Source organism: Thunnus albacares, chromosome 17 (assembly GCF_914725855.1).
Source record: "Thunnus albacares chromosome 17, fThuAlb1.1, whole genome shotgun sequence".
NCBI lineage: Eukaryota > Metazoa > Chordata > Actinopteri > Scombriformes > Scombridae > Thunnus > Thunnus albacares.
In genome coordinates this window covers 10,974,738-10,996,640 of record NC_058122.1, presented here as the reverse complement: position 1 = coordinate 10,996,640, position 21,903 = coordinate 10,974,738, and the positions used below count along the sequence as shown (strand labels likewise).

The following is a 21,903-nucleotide window of genomic DNA, read 5'->3' as shown; positions in this document are numbered from 1 at the left end:
ACTGATTTGTCTAAGCAGGACAGCAAAGGGAAGACGCCAGTCAAAGTGACGACTCAGTGAAGCCACCAGAGAGCATGAATGTTGCCAATTAGAGGCATTTATGTGATGCAAACCAACAGTTTGACTCCCACTGTAACTAAGCTCCGGTTGTGGCTAATCTGTCTATCAGAGAAAACTCTAAACACATCAACAATCACATAAGAGCCACAGCAGGCTATCCAGCAATACTAAGCTCCTTTCTGAAAAGCCTGGGTGGGAAAGTGAAGAGTAGGAAATGTAAATAGATACAAGCCTGAGGGAATATGTGGGAGCACAACCCACATAATGATCTGTCAATTTAAAATAGCGAGTGGGAGAGTAAGAGTAATGGATGGAGAGATAGGTTCCCTTTTTGTAATCATTAATAGTCACAGAAAAGGGATTTATAGATCTGCAGCATCTGCCATTTAATGGCCAGTTTAAGAAGCTTGTAAAAAAAAGAGTAGGATATATACACTGAGTTATGTTTTGTGAGGCTGCAAGCAAAGAGGGAATGGTCAGCGCCCGATAAATCCACTTGGCTTCAATTTTAGCCCTCCATTATATTTTCTCTAAGGCTGAACATTTCATTTTCTGATGAATAGAGTCTAATATCAACTCTAATGGATGGCCACTGCACGCTTAAATAGATGTACATACAGTACACCAATAAAATATCAACTATCTCTCTCTGCTGTAGCATAAACACTCAAAAACACACATATATAGCCCTAACCTTGTTTCTTTGCAGCGTTTGGGAGTCTCTGACAGAACTTCTGCAGTTTTCTAAACATTTCTGATGGTGCTCCCAATGGAGGCAGACTGCAGTGATTCAATACACCATGACACCAATTAGTGGGGTAAATAATAGCACGGTCGGCAGAAGCATTCCCACCGCGGCATCTTTCCCACCTCACTGATCTCCCTAGTCTGTTCTTATCAAAGCAGCTTTTCTGCACGGCCTGATATTTAAGATCAAAGGGCAGCTTTAACTCATCAATGCTCTGACCTCTTCCCCACAGCAACGGATACAGTGTTCGATAACAAGCACGCATTATCATCGGCCTGTCTGCTCCAGCTTCACTCCACCCACTGGCATTAAAGAATCGACAGCAAATCAAGTCTTGTACACAGTCATTTTCCTGACCAGCCAGCGTGAAGCTGGAGCAGTTTTGAAAGATCACAGCGCCGCAAAAACGTCTGAGGCAGAACCGGTCGGCTTTCTGAACTCCTCCGATTGCACCTCGCCGGTGTGACAATCAGTAGCCTTATATTTTTAAACCATCCCGTCTGTCTGACTGGAGGAAATGCTGTGTGTGTGTGCATGTGTGTGTGTGTGTGTCCACTGGCACAAGCACTTATGTTTGTGATGACATGCGACAAGCCCGTTATCACTCCGGAGTCAGTGAGCTGCAGCACGAAAGAGGTGCACAAACTGTAGAGATGCTGTCAAGCCCCCAGGCTGAAACTATGCTCTGCAGGAAGGAGAGATAGCTTATCTGTGTGTGGCCAAAGGTGATCGAAAACAGTGGGTGGGCAACGGCGCCGAGATTGGGCTGCTGATCAGTTTGCAGAGCATCCAGAATGGACAACGAATCATTTTTATTCAACAAATAAGCTAAAAGAGAATGTTTTGAACTCCCATAAAATAAGACAGGAATCCTGCACAGATTCATCAAAGAATTTCTCATAAAATTTGGAATGGATAAACATCAGGACTGCGAATCGTACAGTGACTGCAGCAGTTCTGCCTACAGCTTGAAAATACAGTAAAAAAAAAAATCACAAAATCAAATCTTCACTTACCCATGCAGCTCCTTGAGAGAAACAGAGATCTTGAGGTTGTGTCCCAACACATGGAGGGCTGTAAGGATGTCGGCCCATTGCACCATCTCACCCAGAGGACCCCCCTTCAGCACCTTGGGACTGAAGACATCCCCAGACTCCTCTGTCAGAAAGCCCACATGGACTAGAATCTGAACGCAGAGGAAAAGGAGAAAAGTCAGGAGAAGCGAAGAGCACAGTGTGTTTTGTTAATGCAATTAATGCGCTTTTGTTAAACTATTTCTGCACTGTTATTGTAGAGAGCGAGCCATTATTTCCATCAATTTTTGATTTTTCTATTCAGACGATCTCCTCCGTGGTGAATAATTGAGATTATATGAGAGCAGTTTTTCACTAACGCTTCAGAAAGTTCACATACACTTCTATGAATAAATTTAGATATTTGGCATGGATCAGTGATGTCAGATTTTAAATATAATTGAGTATCTAATGAAAGCAAGAAACCACCAATGCAACTCCCAGGAAGTACAATCGACTGTGCATAAAGTTGATTGAAAATTGACCTGCTGTGAGCTAATTGATATGCAGAATAGCACACAAGCAGTTTAATTGCTGATGGGGAAGGATGGAATTTCCAGGCTGTTAAATATGTAATGAAATTAGATTTTTCAAAAGATGACAGCATTGAATTTTTTTCACAGTTACTTTTGTGTTGAAAAAACTTTCAATGACAACTTTATTCATCTACTAGACCACATATTTACTCACCAACATTATTTGTTTAGGGGTGTGAAAGTGACTGATAACTGACACAACAGACATCAACGTGAACCCTTTCTGTTTAGACAAACACACACATCGTCAAGCTTGATTCTTGGTTTTTCCTTCAAATTGTCTTACTGGAAAAACATTTTTTCTAGCTGTCATGTTTTCAAATGTCTCCTCCAAAGATTTTCTGAATAACTTTGAGGAGACTAATAGACCATGCAGCTGAAGATTCATGTTTCATTTTACATCAACAAGGCCGAGATTAAAGAGATGTTAATGAGACTTTGAGAGGCATAAAGTCATATTAGCATCTAAACTCTCCTGTGTTACACTCTGGTCTGGTTCATATCTCACTGAGCCAGACTTTCAGATTTAAATTTTATAACTAATGCCAGTGCTAATGCCAGAACCACCCAATACAGCCTCAATAATTCATCCTGGACGCAAGTAAGTCATCATGTTCAAGTCACTGTGCCTCCAGTTAAAATACAACCTGATGTAATGTGACCGTGACATAACTAATGGTTCATAACTAACTCCATTGGACATGGATACTGAATAAAGACTATAAGAGGGTAGAGTAGAAACTTGTTTCTGCACTCAAACGCTGAAAGCACAGTGCACACCAAGAACAGAAAGACAGAAGAGAAAGTAGGAAAAAAACAAGACAGGTGGGACAGAGACCTTCCATAAAACATCTCTCTTTTCAACAAATCAGTCTATTTCTGTTTTCTCAACAGCACTCAGTGTTCCAGCGATGAAAGCCAAGCCAGCAGGGCCTGGTTAATGGACAGTAACCATTACTGTCAAACACACCATTACAATAAACAAAGCTCGCTCCCTGGTGAGGAAGAAGCAGGCATTTGGGACAAGTGTGATGTTACAGAACAGGCTTTGATTTATCCAACTGAAAAAGCTTTCTGGCCGATGAAAGAAACAGATTTTAAAAAAGCAGAAGGGTACTGTCAGCTCGTTTGCAAAAAGCAAAACACTACAAATGAATTTCTATCATTCCTCATGTTTCATTCCAGCTTTTTAAGTTTCACGCCACTTTTCAACTACAGAGGGATTTGTGTAGAACTCTCCACATGTTCATAAATGATCTGGTGAAAGTGAGATCTACATATTTCTTCACTTTAGTCCACTTTACTATGAAGCAAGCCTACAAATAGTGACACTGTGCTATATTAATTAAGGATGCTGCAGAGGGAAATGTGTTGAAAAAGGGTCAGAGATGAGTGGAGCTTCAGGCAAAAACAAACTTGAAATGCCCCAGATAAGGTTGTGTTTTTGCTTTTGTAATGAATCATTTTATGGATGCAAATGATTTAGTTACTGTGTATGTTTTCCTTGCAGTGCTGATCTTTAACAGTGTTGAGTACATACAGAACATGTTCCCACTATGGTGCTGACATCAGATTTAACGCTTAAAAGAGCAATGTAAACATGTAAAGAGGGGAGAAAATAAACATAATCAGTTAACATATCATAACATAATAAGTTCAAATATCTTGGTCATGATTTTACAAATAACTTAAAGTGGTATTCCAGTGATTTTAGTATTACACTTCCATAATGATGGGAGACTATAAAGCACCAGTTTAAAAGAGAGAACCATAAAAATTGATGTAGCAGTAAACTAAATTTTATAATTTTACAGCCCGCAATGAAAAATTGCGGAAAAATTATTCCCAATATACAGTGTACCAGTACAGCGCATACTGAAACATACATGTACAAGGGAACACAATGTGAAGTTAGGCAATAAGGAGGTAACAAACTGGGAACTTACAAAGAATTTACTCTGTAGTTTGTTTGTTTTTTTTAAATAAGTTACATATTGCACAGTAACAACTTAAATCAGATCATCTTCCACCACTACCTTAGCCATAAATGGACACTCCTTGTTTTTAGTTCAGCTGTATTTACGGTAGAAATCTTGTCACACAAATCCTTTTCTGCCTACTGTATTGAGATTCACAAAGTGCTACAGAACTCATTACCCCACCTTCCCCCAAACTTCCAGCTTTATTGCTCAGTAATGATCATACTGTACCCTGTGATAATAGAATAAATACTTGTTGTTTAAAAAAAAAAATTACAGTATAAGTTCTCTAAGTTCCTCCCAAATTTGTTGCTTGTTGCTCAGTAGGTCATACGCTTCCTGTAACATTAAAATAGGTACCCATTACATTAAACAGTACCTACAGTATAAATATTTTTTTAATTTCCAGATTTTTACCTCCTTATTCCCTAACTTCACATCTTGTTCTCTTGTACCTACATGTATGTACCAGTAAGTACAGTACTGTTACACTGTTAGTACAACATAAATAATAAATCCTACCAAAAGCTGCAAACATTAAATGTTAGAGTTTTGATGAAGCTGGTGGAGTTTATTTATTCATTTTGAGATTGTTAAAGTGAAGATTAGATAGTGATACTGACAGTGTCATGTTTTTTAACCTCTTTGGGTCTGAAACAAAGTGAATCAATGATTAGTTGGCTCAGATGAATTACTATTTTTACAACTGTGTTCTGGAGCAAAAAATAAATAAATTGAGCAGCACACGGCAAAAGAACACTGTTGGCACCCTGCAGGCAGCAACAGAAGAATATTTCAACACCATACAAATCATAGTGTCATCAACATATGAAACAGCCAAAAAAAAAAGCAAAAATAACAGCAATCGAAGGATGAAGGGGGTTTGGAAAACTGAGTTGATAGTGTGGGATGTGCTGTATCGTATATTGTCATATAAAATGGTGTAAATCTTAATGAAAGACATTTAACAATTATTGTGTGTCTTTTTTTATGTGCAATTTATCCACCTCAAGAATAAAAACATGCATTTAAAACAAAAAACTCCAATAAGTCCTCCAAATTACAACCACAAAAGAAAAAAAAACAAACAAACAACAAAAAAGCACTCTTCCAGGTCATTTTCTTAAAAGTGATCTTGTAAAGGTTTTAACATATACACCAGGAGAGATTTAATGTCATTGCCTTTTCATCAGGCAGGAGGCGGTGCTCTTTGGCACCTTGTGGAAATGTCCCTGTAAATGTCAGCAGTGAAAGTGCACTAAAGCCAATCAATCCCTGTGAGGAGTTAGCCTCCTTCATTATCTACTCATGTCTTTAACTCAACATACCCCACCTCACACTGAGTAGCCCAAATTAAGAGAGGAAAATGTTAGTCCAACAAAATGTCACAGCTGTTCTGGTAACTTGGGAAAGTAGCATGTGAGCATTAAAGGACTGTCTGGCTTTCTCAAAATTGTTTGATCCAAAACATCTTGTGCCTTGAAGTGTTTTGACTTTTTTTTTTCTTTTTATACCTAAACAGAACATATCCTTACATCAAATTAGGAGCGAAGGAATACGTTTCTAGAATTACGGTAAAATAAAAATCTTTTGTAGCTGAGAAAAGGACTTTAACTGGCTCATCATCTGCAGTCTTTTGCAACCACAACGCTTTAAAAAGATGAAACCGCAACACAGACTTGTTCTCCTGTCCTACACTTTTATCCTCTAGTGTGTGCAGATGCATATTTGTGTGCCTCATATTCACCCTTTTCTGCTCTCTCCAGTGGTTGCGGAGCTTGTCATCTAGCCGTCGAGCAGCAGAGGCCCACTGTGCTGCCAGCCTGCGAATGCGTCTCTTCATGAAGCTCAGAGATTCCTTCCCGGTGCCCACCTGCTCCAGCAGAGTCCCAATGTCAGACTGGAAGGCAGCCTGGATGACAGGAGCAGTAAAAAACGTGTAGAGAACTCTTGATTTGATCTTTTCCTTAGTTCTACACCGCAAAATACTAAAGGCTGGCATTAAGATTTATAAGTTGGCCTGAGGCAGAAGGGGAGGGATGCTCAAAGACTACTACAAAATAGGCTGTTTATACAAGTGGAACTATTTTCATTGGAGTGAGTGGTGGCTTTTACAACTGTATAGGGCACAGAAACATGAAAAATATAAAAATAAGCTAACATAATGAGGTTATGTAAGAAGGAGGGGATAGACATTACTTTACTAATTACAGGCCTGTGTCTTTACTTTCGCAGTTCTTTAAGGTGTTGGAAAAATTCTCCCTCTCACTGAGAGGTTAGACATTTCAGTTGACAAGCATGAATTGTTTACTGACAGTCAGTATAAAGTAGATTTAGAACAAATACATCACATCTACGGCACTAATTGAGTTAAGAAACTAACTTATTGTACTGACAAAAAGAAGTACGCAGTGGGAGTATTTATAGATCTAAAAAAAAAAAAATTTGATACCATTGATCACAATATATTACTCAATAAAATGGAAAGGTGTGGTATTAGAGGGGTTGTGCTGAATTGGTTGAAAAGCTATGTAGGAAACAGGCAACGATTTGTAAAGATAGGGGAGTACAAATCAACATGTATAGATATTACTTGTGGAGTCCCACAGGGGTCAGTATTAGGCCCGAAATTGTTCACTTTGTACATAAATGACATATGTAGGGTATCAAAGACACTGAAATTTGTTTTATTTGCGGACAACACCAATGTTTTTTCACTCTGGGGAAAATTAGCAGCAGCTTTTGGAAGTGTTTATGACTGAAATTAGTAAATTAAAATGGTGGTTTGACATAAACAAATCATTAAATTTGAACAAAACTAACCTTATGCTGTTTGGAAATTGTAAAATAAACACTGTAGTGATGATAGACAATGTTAATATAGAAAGAGTATATTAAAATAAATTTCTAGGTAAAATATTAGAACACAAAATCTGCTGGAAACCTCACACAAGATATGTGCGAGGAAATGTGGCAAGGAGTATTGCAGTTCTGTGAAAAACAAGGCATATATTGAATTATGAAGCGTTATACACTGTGTATTGTTCACTTGTATTACCATATCTGAATTACCGTGTGGAGGTGTGGGGTAACACGTACAAAAGCACCACACACTCATTATACATATGACAAAAAAGAGCCATGAGGATAGTAAATAATGTAGGGTTTCGTGAACACACTAACAAGCTGTTTTTAAAGACACATGCTTTGAAGTTCATGGTTCTGGAAGAATTTAAGACTGCACAAATAATGTACAAAGCAAGAAGTAATTTTCTTTCTGGCAACAGAGAGAGACAGAGAGGGGGGGTTACAACTTAAGAGGAAAATTTAATTTGAAAAAACATTGTGTTCGTACCACTCTAAAGTGTATGTGTATTTCAGTTTGTGGGTTGAGTTTGTGGAATGGTTTAGATGTAGAACTAAAGCAAAATACAAATATACATCAGTTCAAGAAGGTGCACAAAGAATATTTTTTGAGAGGTACAGAGATGAGGAAGAGGCCTTGTTTCTCTCAGGACTGTTGTTGTTGTTGTTGTTATCGTTTTTGGGGGGTTCTCTGTAAGTATTGGGACATGCTGTATGGGCATCTGCATGATGACTACGTATGTGTAAATAGGATAAACATTTCGGAAATTATGTCAGTGTATATATGATAAACATTTGAGTTATAGAAAAGGGGTAGGACCACGTAAGTGTATACTGCTTCCTTCTCCTTTTCGGACATGTAATATCTATTTATGTTTATTGAGAATTTGCTGTATATGTTTCCTGTTCATTTTATTGGTTATTCTTGCTTTGTTTTCTTACTTATTATTTTCTACATATTCGAACTCAAATTTGAAAAAAAGAAAGCCTGTCATATGTTGTTATCTGCTAGTGCCCTGCGGCCAGGCCTCTCAGACAGGTTGCCTGAGGGATTCCTGGATCATCCTCATAAATAGTCTGCTCTCATTTTACATCTCCTCCTCTGCCTGCTATAATCACTGCATCACAGCACAAGGCCAGCATCGGAGTATTAATCAATGAAGTAACAGCATGCAGAAGCACAGAGTACTTATAAATATAAAGAAGAGTAATCTGATACACATAAACACAAAACTGTCTGTCTCTCTCAAATACACAAACAATATAAAAGAATTCTCTCAAAGACTAAATCAATATGCAGAGCTGTACTATACTCTCACAATGCTGGTGAATTATTGCTCTCAAGAGCAACTTGTGTATGCCACAGCAAAATGCAGAGTACCCAGGGGAAGCCTTGGGATTAGTCTCAGTGAATACAGGCTGTCAATTAGAGCAGAAGGTAGAGTTGCAGAATGAATTCACATCAGGGCCTGTTGTGCCAGGTGTACATTACTCTGGGGACAAAAAGGGGAGGAGGCGAGGAGTGGGGTAGACCTTGAGGAGTGATTGTAAAGTACGTCATGTGTTGACGCTGAAACAAAAAATCTAAAGGTGACAGGAAAGACAGATGCAGCAGCAATGAAAACTGGGAATGACAGTTAGCACAGCAGGATACTGTGGGATGTTCTGATTGTCCCAGGAGGTTATCAATCAAAAAGTGTGGCTTGTGATTGATTTGGAAGGATGAAGTGATAAATTCTATGCATTAGAGAACAAGTTAAAAGCTCTCCGTAGCATCAGTGTCAAGCTGCCAAATCTACAGAAGGGGTAGAGCACCTTGATGTTTTGCATTGTTCATTTTGACCCATTTTCATCCAATTTGGTCCAAGACAATGGATCATGGAAGTGTCTGTTTGCATGAGGAGAGTTTAGACCACCATGTGCCCCCTCAGCTGAGTCGGTTCTTTTCACCTGACAGAAAATAAAAAATGTATTGAGAGAGATCTGTGTTGTGTGCTGTGTTGTGAAATTAAACTGAAAGACATCATACCTGTCTCTTGGGTGGAGGCTTGAAGGTGGGTGTAGCAGTCTGGTTCCTCCAGGCCAACGGGGGGCAGAACCACTCCACCTCGCTCAGGTAGATGAGAAAGGAGCAGTCAGAGCCGTCCACTCCATAAAACGCATAGCAAGGGTCCGAGGTCCAACGAGCGCGCATCCACTGGAAGGCAAAGACTCAATCTGTTGTCTCAAGTACATACTAACAAAACTATAAAAGTATTAGCATTATGTACACTCATCATTTCAGCTGACAAAATGTGAAGCCAGAGGGGACTTTTTAACATTTTAACTTCAACTTCAATTTGATGCCCATGTTGAATCCTTCATTACTGGATACATGCGCAGAAAGAATTATCCGTTGTCTTTATTAATTGCTTAATTAACTGATGCTCTGAGGGCAAGTATCCCTAATAATTGACAGCTTATAATTGGCTCTCGTCAGAATGATTTTGTTTCAGAGGTTCAGGTCAACAAATCTTTTGCCATGCACTGTTCTGATGAAAAGCTGTAGTGTACATGCTTGTATTGTACATGCTGTATTTTCTGCTGCTAGTTTGAACAACCTGTTAAGGCTGTAATAAATACAATGCATGCATATACAATGTTTTTCCATAACCTTATATTGTTTCATTCTCATTCTTTTCTATATTCTGTGTTTCTTTGCCGTCACTGGGTATAATGTGTTGCAACGAGGACCCGGTGCTCCACAAGGAGCTCTTAAACATCCTCTTATCTTATTACACAAAATTTATGTTGCACCAAGGTGAGTCACCAAGAGAGAGAAAAAGAGAGGACAAAGGGATATTTGCTCTGTGTGAAATTGTTTGGATTTAAAGTGAGATATGAAGACTTACATCCATCTTACTGGGGCAGTCTGGATAACGGGGATCTTTAGGAATCTCGCATTGTCCTAATGTACCATCCCTTACTAGAGAAAGAAAAATGCAGGGTGTTTATCAAAGCCTTTGCACTCCAACAAAAGACCACAGATCAGACATCGGCACAAATCAGCAGAAAAAGCTGAGAGAGAAACATAAAGAGGAAGCTGAGAAGAACATGTATTTTGTGCGTTTCTGTCAACCTTATTAGTATAAAAACTCTAACAATATGTCTTGTTTTATATAAGGTTTAACTTTGCAACACAAAACAGAATTATCACTTCTTTTGGTGGTCCCTATTGATCATAAGACTTAACAGTTAATATTGACTGATTGGGTCTTAACCTTATTGTTTCCTCTGGGCATTAAGTCCGCTTGTCTTATGCATTACAGTATACAGTACAGCCTTTGGGATGAACAAAGATAAATTAGAGAATATGGCTGGCTAACAAGCTCCTGTAAGAGCTCGGCCTCCCCTGTTGAATGGCCACGTCTCTGTTCCAACCCACTCACTGGATTTACTATAGATAGATTGCATTAGTGTGATTCATAAAAATCATCATCTCTCCCCCCCTTCTTTCTCGCTCCCCCTTCCATCTTTCCTGCCTCTTTCTATCGCTCAGTTGACTCTCTTTTCTTTCTACCTCTCCCCTCCTTCCTCTCCCTTCCTTTCTTCTCCTCGAAGCCCAGTGCTACGGAGCCTAATTAAAGGAGCGGTTGCAGCTCCTCTGCCAGCATCCTGCCAAGCGTCGAAGAGCACAATCACAGACAAATAATTGCCAGCCATTCTGTCTGATTAGCATGATAACGACAGACCTCTCACGATGAAAAGTGTGGCTGCCTGCTGCTGTCTACACGTAGCCAGGTTCAGATCGGCTTTATTTAAATGATACCAGACATTATGTCACCAGAAAAAGTATCTGACACATTAATGAGACAGTGTATTGAATTGTTTTCTGTCACAAAGAGCAATGTAGTGGATACAGGGGAGGAGCTGAATCCTGGATTAAACATGATGTCCAATTTCTATTCTGCACCCAATAAAGAAATTGAGGATGAAGGCTAATAAAGGGAGCTGACAGACATGGACCCCATTAACAAGAAGGTAATTCATCATCATGATTTAAACATCCATGCTTTCATGTGGTTATGATATGGCAGCAACAGTGGAGCACTGTATGTGCCATGGTACGCTGGAGCTTCTGCACCCTGACACAAATTGTGGCTTGCTATTTGAGCGGGCAATGTGCCATGAATAATGTCTGTCATGTTCTATATGATCAATCAGGGAGTGCAAGTTAGACATAAATTGTGCATTCAAGTGTTAGACTGGATCCAGGCTTGACAGTCAGGCTTATGTGGGCAGAGAGGAAAGTGTTTTCAGATTGGATGGATTTGAAATGGACAGGGGGGGATTCATCTGAAGGGCTACAGCTATATTTGGTATTCTCCAGGTATATGAGTGGGCAGTGGGCAGGCTTTGTGTGTGTGTGTGTGTGTGCGTGCATGCATTTTAAATCCTACCTCTGTTGCTGGCCATGCTGCGCTGTAGGATCTGCTCCACCCTCACCGCCATGTCAGACATGTTCTGAGCTATGGCCTGGATCCGCTCCACTAGCCCTATAGGCTGAATCCTGGCACACAAAGAGGAAGAGAATATCTAAAAATGTTCCGGCAACAAGCATATTTAATGTCCCGAATTCTTTTCAAACTGCAATCAGGCACCTTAAAAAGAAAGAGGACTCTACATTTCTTTTATAGCTTCCTTTTGTCCAGCATTTGCTATTTTTCCAGCCCTCACAGTGAGCGTGAAGTAGCAGCAGAAATGTTAATTGTCTAGAACTTAAGGCGTGAAATCGAAAAAGCTTTTAAACACTGACAGATAATTTATTTGTTGAGACAAAAACATGGCTGAGCATATTAAAGTGGGTCCTTGGGGGAAATAAAAAAGAAGGTTGTTCAGTGTTTTACTGCACTTGACCTCTGTGGCCTAAAAGCTGTTGGGAAAACAATCAAGAACCAATATTTACAATGGGGAAGGAGATATGGGGGATGAAACACGGAGAGAATAAAGAGAAGAGGAGGGGTTAGAGTATAGTATTATAGTTTCAACAGATTTCAGAAATCTATAACATGTCAAATCATCCGAAACTTTGGAGAGAAAGGAAAAATGTCTAACCAAAATGTTATCGTTCTGTGCAAAAATGAACCTTTAAAGAAAAAGATACCAGATATATTTTCCCTTTTTTTTGTCTAATAGTCCAAAACCTTCAATTTACAATCATATACACAGAGGAAATAAGCAAATGTTCACATTTTAAAAACAGACACCAGCAAATGTTTGACTTTGTTTTTGATAAATGATCATTATTTTTTTCTGGTGATTACAGTTCTATTGATTGATGAATGTATTAATGAACTAATCAATTTAGCACTAGAAGCTAGTGTTGTAAGTTTTTGTAAAATCCTGTAGTGACTAGTTGAAGACTTATTTTGTGGTATTTTTTCTACATACACTTTATGTTTAAGTTTTTAGAGAGAAACTATAGTAATAGTCATATTTTCAGACTATATGTGTTGCACTTAGTTGTACTTTGCAAGAGGAGAGCCTGTGAATACATAATGTTCACAGTTGCCGGTGGATCCCATTAAATTTGTGGAAGTCCTTTAAAGTGAGATCCTTGTTTTTACACAGCTCAACACATATGCAGAGCAAAACCAATACATCTAACATGTAACAACTTCAGAGAAAAGTAAAACTTAACCCCAAACTTTTGCACATCACCACATGACTTGATGATGATGTGTGCTGCCCATTATATTCGACCAGTGTTAACCAGTGTAACTATTCTATCATTGCCATGCTTTACATGAAAACAAATACTAAAATGAATTAATTTAATGAGCTCTCTTGTTATGTAGTAGTATTTCTGGAATTTACATTGCTCAGAACTCAGAATATGTATATTCAGGAAATTTACAAAAAAACGAATGAAATGGTGGCTCTGCATTGGATGCAGATGAAGCGGTAAAACTCAGATTTCATTGAGGCAGCATGTATTTCATTGTGCGTGTGTGTGTGTGTGTGTGTGTGTGTGTGTGTGTGTGCGCGTGTGTGCCAGAGGAAAGCAATATAACTGTGTTTATATGCAAAACTTAAAATAATCCTAAACCCCAATTTCATTTTTCCATGTAGTGCCCAAGAGGCAAGTGGTAGCCAAACCTTCTCTTCTACAGTATCCTTTAGAGCATCAGGTCAGCACAAATGAATTGCCAATTACACACACACACTGGCCTACAGTATAGTGTGCATACACACACACACACACATACATGCACATGCACAGAGAGAGCGAGCAGTGATATTATGCAGTGGAACAAAACCCTTTACTTGTGCAGACAGACGTTCGTGGTGTCACACACAACCAGCCCATATTTACATTGCAGGGACTTTGACCCAAGAGAGTCTATCAGCTGTTAAAGAGCAAGAGGACAACATAATTACTTTTTGAACAGCATACCATGTGGGCAAAGTGTTTCCTGCCTGAAGATCTCACACTAATCTCTAGGGTTGGCCCTGACAGAGATTTTTAATCACCTGAACGAGCCAAAATCGAGCCAAGAAAAATTATCATTAGAAATATTTCCACCACCAAGTTGAATTTAAAAACTTGTTGGCCTTTGTCACTGTAACATTTCCAGTTTATTCCCTAAGAGGCCAATTAAATGATTGTTTGAACTATATAACTTTGAGTATATCCAAAGGGCATTTTGTGGAGTAAATTAAATTCTGTAAGTGTAATATCAAACTGCAGATAAAAAAATGATAAAATGCAGAATACAATCAATATTTTTCCCCTAGGATTCAGAAAAGCAGGAGTCAGGTCTGATGAGGTGGTGCACCTCTTCTATCATTGTTCATTACTTCCAGCCAGCAGTGGCCAGCAATATTAACATTAACATTAAATGACAAACTTTATTACAATACCTTTTGCTACATTAAGAGAGGTGATTACATTATTGTGTGTGTGAGAGTGCAGGCTTTACTGAGGTGGATTTCAGAAGAGATATTTCACAGCTATGTGGAAGACGGAGGCGATGTCCAGGAGGGAAATGGACAGCAAAGGCAAAAACAGAAGGGAGCTTCCTCTCCTCAAATCCTGAGCAGGTGTGTGCATGAGAAAAGGTCTGTTGCTGTGGCAACCGCAGAGCACACACATGACTCTGGGTTGGCAGCTTCAACATGTCCAGCAAGACCTCTGCTCTTTCTTTTTTTTATATATGACAGTCTCTTTTATTTCTTCCCAAAGAGAGGGATGGGGTTGTTCTAACACATATCATCTTCTTCAACACCAATGTATGCAACACAAGGCTCTTGTCATTGCATGCACCTGCTCTACTGGGATGCCCCAAGGCTCCGTACTTGGCCCTCTTCCTTTCTCCACACTATATCTCACAGGTCCTCTTCAGCTTCCATGTATTTTTATCTTATCATTACTATGCCAATGAAATTCACCTTTAGCACACAGGTCGAGCTGGAGAAATAGATAGAATATTCTTTAGACCACCTCAAGTTCAACTTTGACAGTTGTACAAACTGTACAATAAATAATTTAGACTTTCATGACGTTAATTTCCATTTTGTTTCTTTTATCACGCCATTGACACAGCAAACAGATGAACATACACATCTAATAAAAGTAACCACTCAAAATAAGCATACATTTTAAATTTGCTTCATAAATAAATCATCATAGTGATTAAGTAGCCTAAAGACTCACTGCTATTTGTTACCACAGTAATGTCAAACTCTTAACTGTGACGTGATTTGAAAATTATTTAAAATCTACATTTGGATTGCAGTTGACAAAATGACAAGGTCCATTTAGTAGCTGTTCTAGAGCTTTTTATCATATCACACAAGATGGAGTTTGCCCAGTTGTCATGGTGTTCAAATTCTTTCTGAGCTCTTTGAGCACAATACAACCAGGCAAACTCTGCTGATGAAGATTATGTGATATGATCCGGAAAAGCTACTAAATGGACCTTCAGGTAAGATTATTTTGCCAAATCTTGTTTCTAAGGTCAAGAATGAACTTTAAAGCTCAACATTTCTATTTCATGATTTATTTTTACAATATAGCACTAATTTTGCGAATAATTCTGGTGAAGGGGAATTTTCACTCCATGATCCCCCTTGTCTGAGGTACTCCCTGACATTAAAGGCATAGAATGTTATCCAAATACACACTACCCCAACCCCATACCTCTAGTGTACCTCTTTTACTTACTCTGCCCAAGGAGCTTTTTTTTTTTTTTCAAAAACTGTATATCAGGCTGTGATGAGCTGAAATACTGAGTGCTATTACTCTTCAAGAGTGAGAAGAACAAAGTAATATATTCACCACTCAGCAGCAATTTCCTAATTTCTGTGCAGTTGCCTTTTGTCTAGGCTGTGTCTAATGCCAAACCAAAACTACAAAGGCAACACTTTCCGTAAAATTAGGATTCACAGTCTGAGAGATGTGCTTGCTTTACCTGTCCAGGGCCGAGCTGAGCTCATCCAGCCTGTGGGTGTCAGTGGTGTTACCCAGTTTAGACAGAGCGTCCATCCTCTTCATGATGACCTCCAGCATGTCACTGATTTTCCTCAGCACCCCGCGAGATTCTTGGCCACCAAGTACTAAAAAGACATAGATTGAGAAAAATATTACTGATGTAACTCAGAGGTAAGAAAAGGAGTGAGGATAAATAATAAAAGAGGGAGAAAATCATTCCAGATAAAAAAGTAGAATGACCAGGAGTAAGTTATGAATTAATAATAATAATAAAATTATAATAATATAATAAAAATAGTAATAATTATGTACATTTTTATAGAATGTAGAGTGTGTCTCTGTGCAAAGTCACATTTTATATAACCATATTTGGCTTTATATAATGTCAAATACAAGGTCACAGGAACAAAACAAACTGATTGTTCAGATTTCTTTTCACTGAAATGATTCTCTGTATGAGTAGTTTCCACCAATGTAGCACAGCCTCACCAAGGTCACATTTTAAATCCATCTATTTTATGCCCCATTTCATTGTAGGTTTACTTTAAAACATCACCTCATTTGAATTTCTATTTTTTTGTCCTTCAATTTCCAACCAATGGCTCACTGGGAGCCAGAGCTCTGGCAAAATACAGGAATCAGCAAATTAGTCTGACAGTATTGGTTTTCCCTTCTTGCTTGGCTCAAATAATTAATGACCTGACAGGCGGTAAACCTGGAATGATGCTGTTAGCGAACACCTAGTCAATTAACGAGCCTGCAGCTACAGACAATAAGGTCAAAGCAGGTCTCAGACTGGATCACTACACACCAAGGTCCCGACCCAGCTCTGCTTTCTTTGATCACACTAAGCTCTACAGTCAGTACTGAACGTGATTATTAGCACATAACAGCATCAGAGTTCAAAATCACTAAAGGGTTCAAATGCACCTTTGCCTCTAAGAAAACACAATTAGCTTGTTGCCTCAGGCTGTAGGTCTGAAGCCATTTTTAATGAGGAAAAATCAAAGAATCAAGATGAAATAATGCCACTCTCGGGACTTGGGAGTGAATTTTTGGTCTGAATCGCTGAGAAAAAAATATGAGAAACCCACAACAGACTCATATTGTTCTTGGGGAGTCACCCTTCAGTGTTCCTTCATCAATTGCATTAGGCTTTAGAAACTGCAGCGTGGGCAGACTCATTTCCCCTGTTAGAGTTCATTTATCACTGCTCAGGAGAAAGTCACCTTTTTCTCAAATTTTTTTTTATTACATCACCAGTAAATAGAATAAGGACCATGTGAAAAATCTCTCGGTGTGCATGTGTGTGTGTTATTGTTGAGATTTAAAAGAGGGAAGAGATGCACTGTAACAAAAGCTCATATACTGTCCCGGCAATGAGTAATCTTTATTCAAAGCTAGGCAGTTAGCTAATAGTATGAAGTCCTCCAATAAACCAAAGGTGTATCTTTTCTTGGACACATAATGAAGATCCACAGTTTTCACTGTAAGACTGCAACAAAGAACAAAATGCAAACACAAATTAGAATCTGAACAATACTCATTACAATGACATTACTGTAAGAAATAAAAAATGCTGAGTCACAGGGCAAAACATTTCTTATTACCAGCTTACAGCTATGGTAAGTATCAATTAAGTCACTTTTAGAGCTAATTTGCAGCAAAACAAATATACAGCAAATATATTATGCATGTAGTATCAAAAGATTGACAAAAAATACTCAGAGACAAATAGTGTCCAAGGCAACAATATTGAAGACAAATTACAGCAGCAGAAGCAGTCACATTGTGCTCTCTTCCCTGCCTCATTAACTCTGAGGGAAATTCCTTGCTCTCTGACTACTGCTGTTGAATGACCAGATGGGGGCAGTACACAAAAATCTACTCAGCTATTATACACACACTCTAACAGAGGGAAAAGCACTGTCCCACTGTCCCACAGGTCATTTAATCACGTGAGCTTGGTTATCCTTGAGCAAAATAACATCTCCAACTTTGATGCTGGACTTGTCCTCTCTCCATTTTCTTCGACTCTGAAGAGTGGCAAGGTATTCCACACTGCATCTCTTCCTAAAAGTGTCTGCGAGACACTGAACCAGTTTCCACGGTTTTGTGTGGAGAGCTGCTGGATCAAAGTTGCCAGAAGGTGATTATAAAGCACTTGTATTCTGAGTCAAGATCATTGCTGGTGTGAAAACAGCTGGCAAGTCCAGGTCTGTAGACAATGGCATTAGTGGTCTTGCGTTCATTATTGCCATCACCTCAGCCATCAAGGTAGTCAATACTTCATGTGTGAGTCAAGTCTGTGCAGACTGAAGAAGAATTACATCCAGGACTGTCGAGAGCCTGCCGGCTGGCAAGTCTACCCTCTTTTGGATCTGTAGCATTCCTCTGAGCCTACAATAGATGAAACATTTGTAGATAACAGATGAGACGAGGCGTTTGCTACCAATAATCCACAGTCCTGCCGCTCTGATTTCTTCTTCCTTGATATGGCAGCACAGGTGTGTTACTTTCTCACGGTAGTATCTCACCAAGAGAGAAGCAATGTGGTGAGTATGGGGGAAGATAAGTGGTTGCTTTTCTTCCTCCGGAGAGTTGCCAGTGTCAGACAGCCTTTAACCCTGAGTAATCCATCTTCATCAATGATGGGGTTGACCTTTGTGAGTGGACTTTGTTTTGGCAATGCTTGCTTCACAATGAAACATTTGTATTCTTCCTTGAAGATCTCATGCTGCACAGTGAGAACAATCACAACTTTTGCTCGGAAGCTACAGCTCCAACTGCCATTGTGGGTGCATCTGAAAAGATGCTGAGGTCTCTGTGGGAGGAGGGCTGTGGAAATGGGACATGACATCTTGCTATCTGAAGATGTTGAAGATCTTTTAAAGATTCTTTCCACCTGTTTCATTCTTCCTCATCCAAGTCATTTTTCAGCTGAGAGTTCACAGAGCAGGGCTTTTCCTTGCGTCACTATAGGTGCCACAGATCCTAAAGGGTCATACAAACTGTTGAGAGTGGCTAAAACACATCTCCAAGTGTATAGCTTTTCCTCTTTGGAAACTTGGAATGTGAACCGCTGTTTCAAGGCTCCACAGGACTCCTAAGCTGCAATGTAGGGGTATATCATCCAATCTGAGGTACAAATCTTTCAAATCCTTGGCCTGTTCATCAGCTGGAAAACTTCCATAACCTTGTGGCTGTTGGATGCTATCTTATGTAATTTCAGGTTGGATTCTGCGAAGGGTTTTCGTCAAAATGTCAATAGCCTCTTCATGGGTGGGTGCAGATGCAAGTCCGTCATCAACATAAAACTAACTGTCTAACTACAAACTGCTTGGCATCAAAGCCATGTTCTCTCTCTCTCTCTCTTTCTCTCTTTCTTCTTTATGCTTCTCCAGTGGAGCAATAGGCTCTGCATGGTCATTTCAAGCATATTCAACATGAAGTCAATGTTCTGCCTCTTCATGTCAGGTTTTCTATCAAATGTTTTCCTGACAGAAAAAACACACTTCATTGCTTGGTCTCTGTTACTTGGAAGGTGCTGTCTGGATTATGAGATGTCCCCAAGTAGGCTTCACCCACAATGACCCACCCAAGGTCTAGCCACTGCGCATAAGGAGCACTGTAAGGTCCACTGATTTGCCCTGTCATCTTGCGTAAGATCTTGACCCAAGAGCAGGAGGATGGGAGCGTCTGGATCCACAAGTGGAATCCTGTTTGCAACTCACTTTTGGTGTGGGTGATAACATGCCACATCAGGACATGGAATCTCTCTCTGGTCATCAGGAATCATTCAATTAAATTTGGGAGGGGAAGTTGTATTTGGCCATCCAGAGATTCAATCGTGAAATTTGTAGCTCTTCTGCCCATAGTTGTGGTTACCCCAGAGTAGGTTTTCAGTGTGTATGGGTCTGATGAGGTTGTGATGTTGAACAGATGAAAAGAAAACTCTGCTCATCAAGCAGCGCATACATTTTCCTTGCTAACTTTTTCCAGTAGGATACACTGGGCTGATTTTGGAGCATGAGCATTAACTGTCTGCATTACCACAAATGTACTGCATTTTCACTCCCCATCACCTCCCCATCATCATATTTCTCGGCTTCTCTCGTTTCTTTTGTAGTGGGAGGAGGACCAGGATATAGCTCTGAGATGTGTTTTTCACTACCATGCTCCATACACTTAATTGCCTCTCTGCAGCCTTTGCCACATGCTGAGCTGACCCACAACACTTGAAACAAATGTGCCTCTCTTTCAGGAATAATATCCACTCTTCAACAGGTTTAGCTCTCTCATTTTTTGAGTGTACAGGGCTTTTTATGTATGGGGCATTGCTTATCAGGACTTTCCATTTTCTTCTCAACAGAGTTACTCTGGATAGTCAAGGACTCTCGTGGAACCTCAGTTTTGTGTACATTTACAGAAGCTCTGTTGCCACTTTTCATGTATTTCTCAGTTTTGTTAGGCTATGTTTGCTGGGGGATGCAAAGGCAAAACTGGGGTCAATTCTTACTTTTGCCTGTTGTCTTATAAAGCTGGAGAAAAAACTGAAAGAGGGAAATGCAACTCTATATTCCTCCTTATATTTGGATCCCATGGCAATCCATTTCTCCTGCAAACTCTAAAGTAACTTGTCCACAATGGGATTTACTCCACAAACTGTGTTCAAATAAGACAAGCCTGGCAGTTATTCACCTTCTTTTGCACACTTAATCTCCTGAGAAATGTCGCCCAACTATTTTAGCTTGGCATTATCTTTGTTAGTAAGTTTGGGAAAATCTTCATCCATTTTTAGCAGCGCATGTTCAACTACTTCTGGTGACCCGTAACATTCTTCCAGTTGTTGCTAGACTAAGTGCTGTAGGGTTGAACACATGCACAGAGCAAATTCTCTTCACCTGCTCTGAGGACTAAACCAATCCATTTTATTAAATTAATAATATTATTAAAAATGTGTTATTAACTCTTCTCTCCCAGCTAGTAATTTTTGGTTCTAAAAACATTCTGAGAATGTCACATGTAATGTTCTAATAATGTTTTCAGCGTTAAGTTTTCTTTTGGTTCCCAGAACGTTCTAGAAACATCTTCAAAATGTTTATTGATAACATTGCTAGAATATTACGCCTAAACATTCTTTAAAATGTTTTCAGCAGGAAGTTTTTTTTTGGTTCTCAGAATGTTCTAGGAAAGTTAAAATAACTGTCCTGTTGGCTCTGAGGAGTACATTTTATCTTCTAATTCCTCCCTTTGTCATTATTGTTTGACACTGGCTTCTTCTTTATTAGCATATCTCTTTTTCTCATCATGTTAAGTAGCTGCTTCATTTATGGCCATCTTGTGGCAGCCTAGGGGATCAACCTTGAATAGGATTTCACTGGAGTATGCCTCTGAATACTGCTGGACATATTCGGAGGTGCACTAGGCTGAACTGAGAGGTAAGTCTACTAAGTCTTGACTAAGTTCACTCTTATTAGATTTATTAGCTTCTTCATAGGCAGCAGCTTCAGTTGCTGAGGAGCTGGCTGATACTATTTGCCTGACCATAGACTCATTGTTGCTGCATACTGTAATATCTTTTTTAATTGTGCGCGCTGTGCTCTTGTCCTTTTACTATTTTACTATACTGTCCTTGCAATGAATAGTCCTTATTCAAAGCTTGACAGTTAGCTAACAGTGTGAAGTCAAATAAACATGAGGTGTAACTTTCTTGGATAATTATTGAAGATCCACAATTTTACTATAAAACTGCAACAAAGCACAAAATGCAGACACAAATCAGAATCTAAACAATACTCATATACACTGACATGGCTATGTAAGAAATAAAAAATGCTGAGTCACAGGGCAAAGCAGTTCTTATTAAGAGCTTACAGCTATGCTAGCTATAAATTAAGTCACTTTTAGAGCTATTTTGCAGCAAAACAAATATACAACAAACATATTATGCAAGTAGTATCAAAAAATTGATAAAACAAAATACACACAGACAAACAGCATCCGAAGTAACAATGCTGAAGGCAAATTACAACAGCAGAAGCAGTCACATTGTTCTCTACCCTGCCTCCTTAACTCTGAGGGAAATTCCCTGCTCTGACTACTGCTGTTAAATGACCAGAAGGGGGCACTGCAGTGCAAAAAAAAATCTACTTCGCTATTATACATG

General features: G+C 39.2%; 1 protein-coding gene across 2 annotated transcripts in view; it reads right to left on the bottom strand.

Moving 5' to 3' along the window:
- Positions 1 to 21,903, bottom strand: part of LOC122967748 (alpha-1,6-mannosylglycoprotein 6-beta-N-acetylglucosaminyltransferase B) — a 63,583-nt gene that overhangs the window by 30,733 nt on the left and 10,947 nt on the right. Inside the window, exons 1-7 of one of the 2 annotated variants that reach the window (XM_044332542.1) lie at positions 21,725 to 21,810; positions 15,715 to 15,859; positions 11,701 to 11,810; positions 10,153 to 10,226; positions 9,291 to 9,458; positions 6,144 to 6,308; positions 1,825 to 1,994 (exon numbers count right to left, since the gene is read on the bottom strand). In XM_044332542.1, the coding sequence (XP_044188477.1) occupies positions 1,825 to 1,994; positions 6,144 to 6,308; positions 9,291 to 9,458; positions 10,153 to 10,226; positions 11,701 to 11,810; positions 15,715 to 15,859; positions 21,725 to 21,737 (845 nt within the window). In that variant the 5' untranslated portion in view covers positions 21,738 to 21,810. Of the gene's footprint in view, positions 1 to 1,824; positions 1,995 to 6,143; positions 6,309 to 9,290; positions 9,459 to 10,152; positions 10,227 to 11,700; positions 11,811 to 15,714; positions 15,860 to 21,724; positions 21,811 to 21,903 lie in introns of those variants that run through there. The other variant, XM_044332540.1, reaches the window with a different exon arrangement.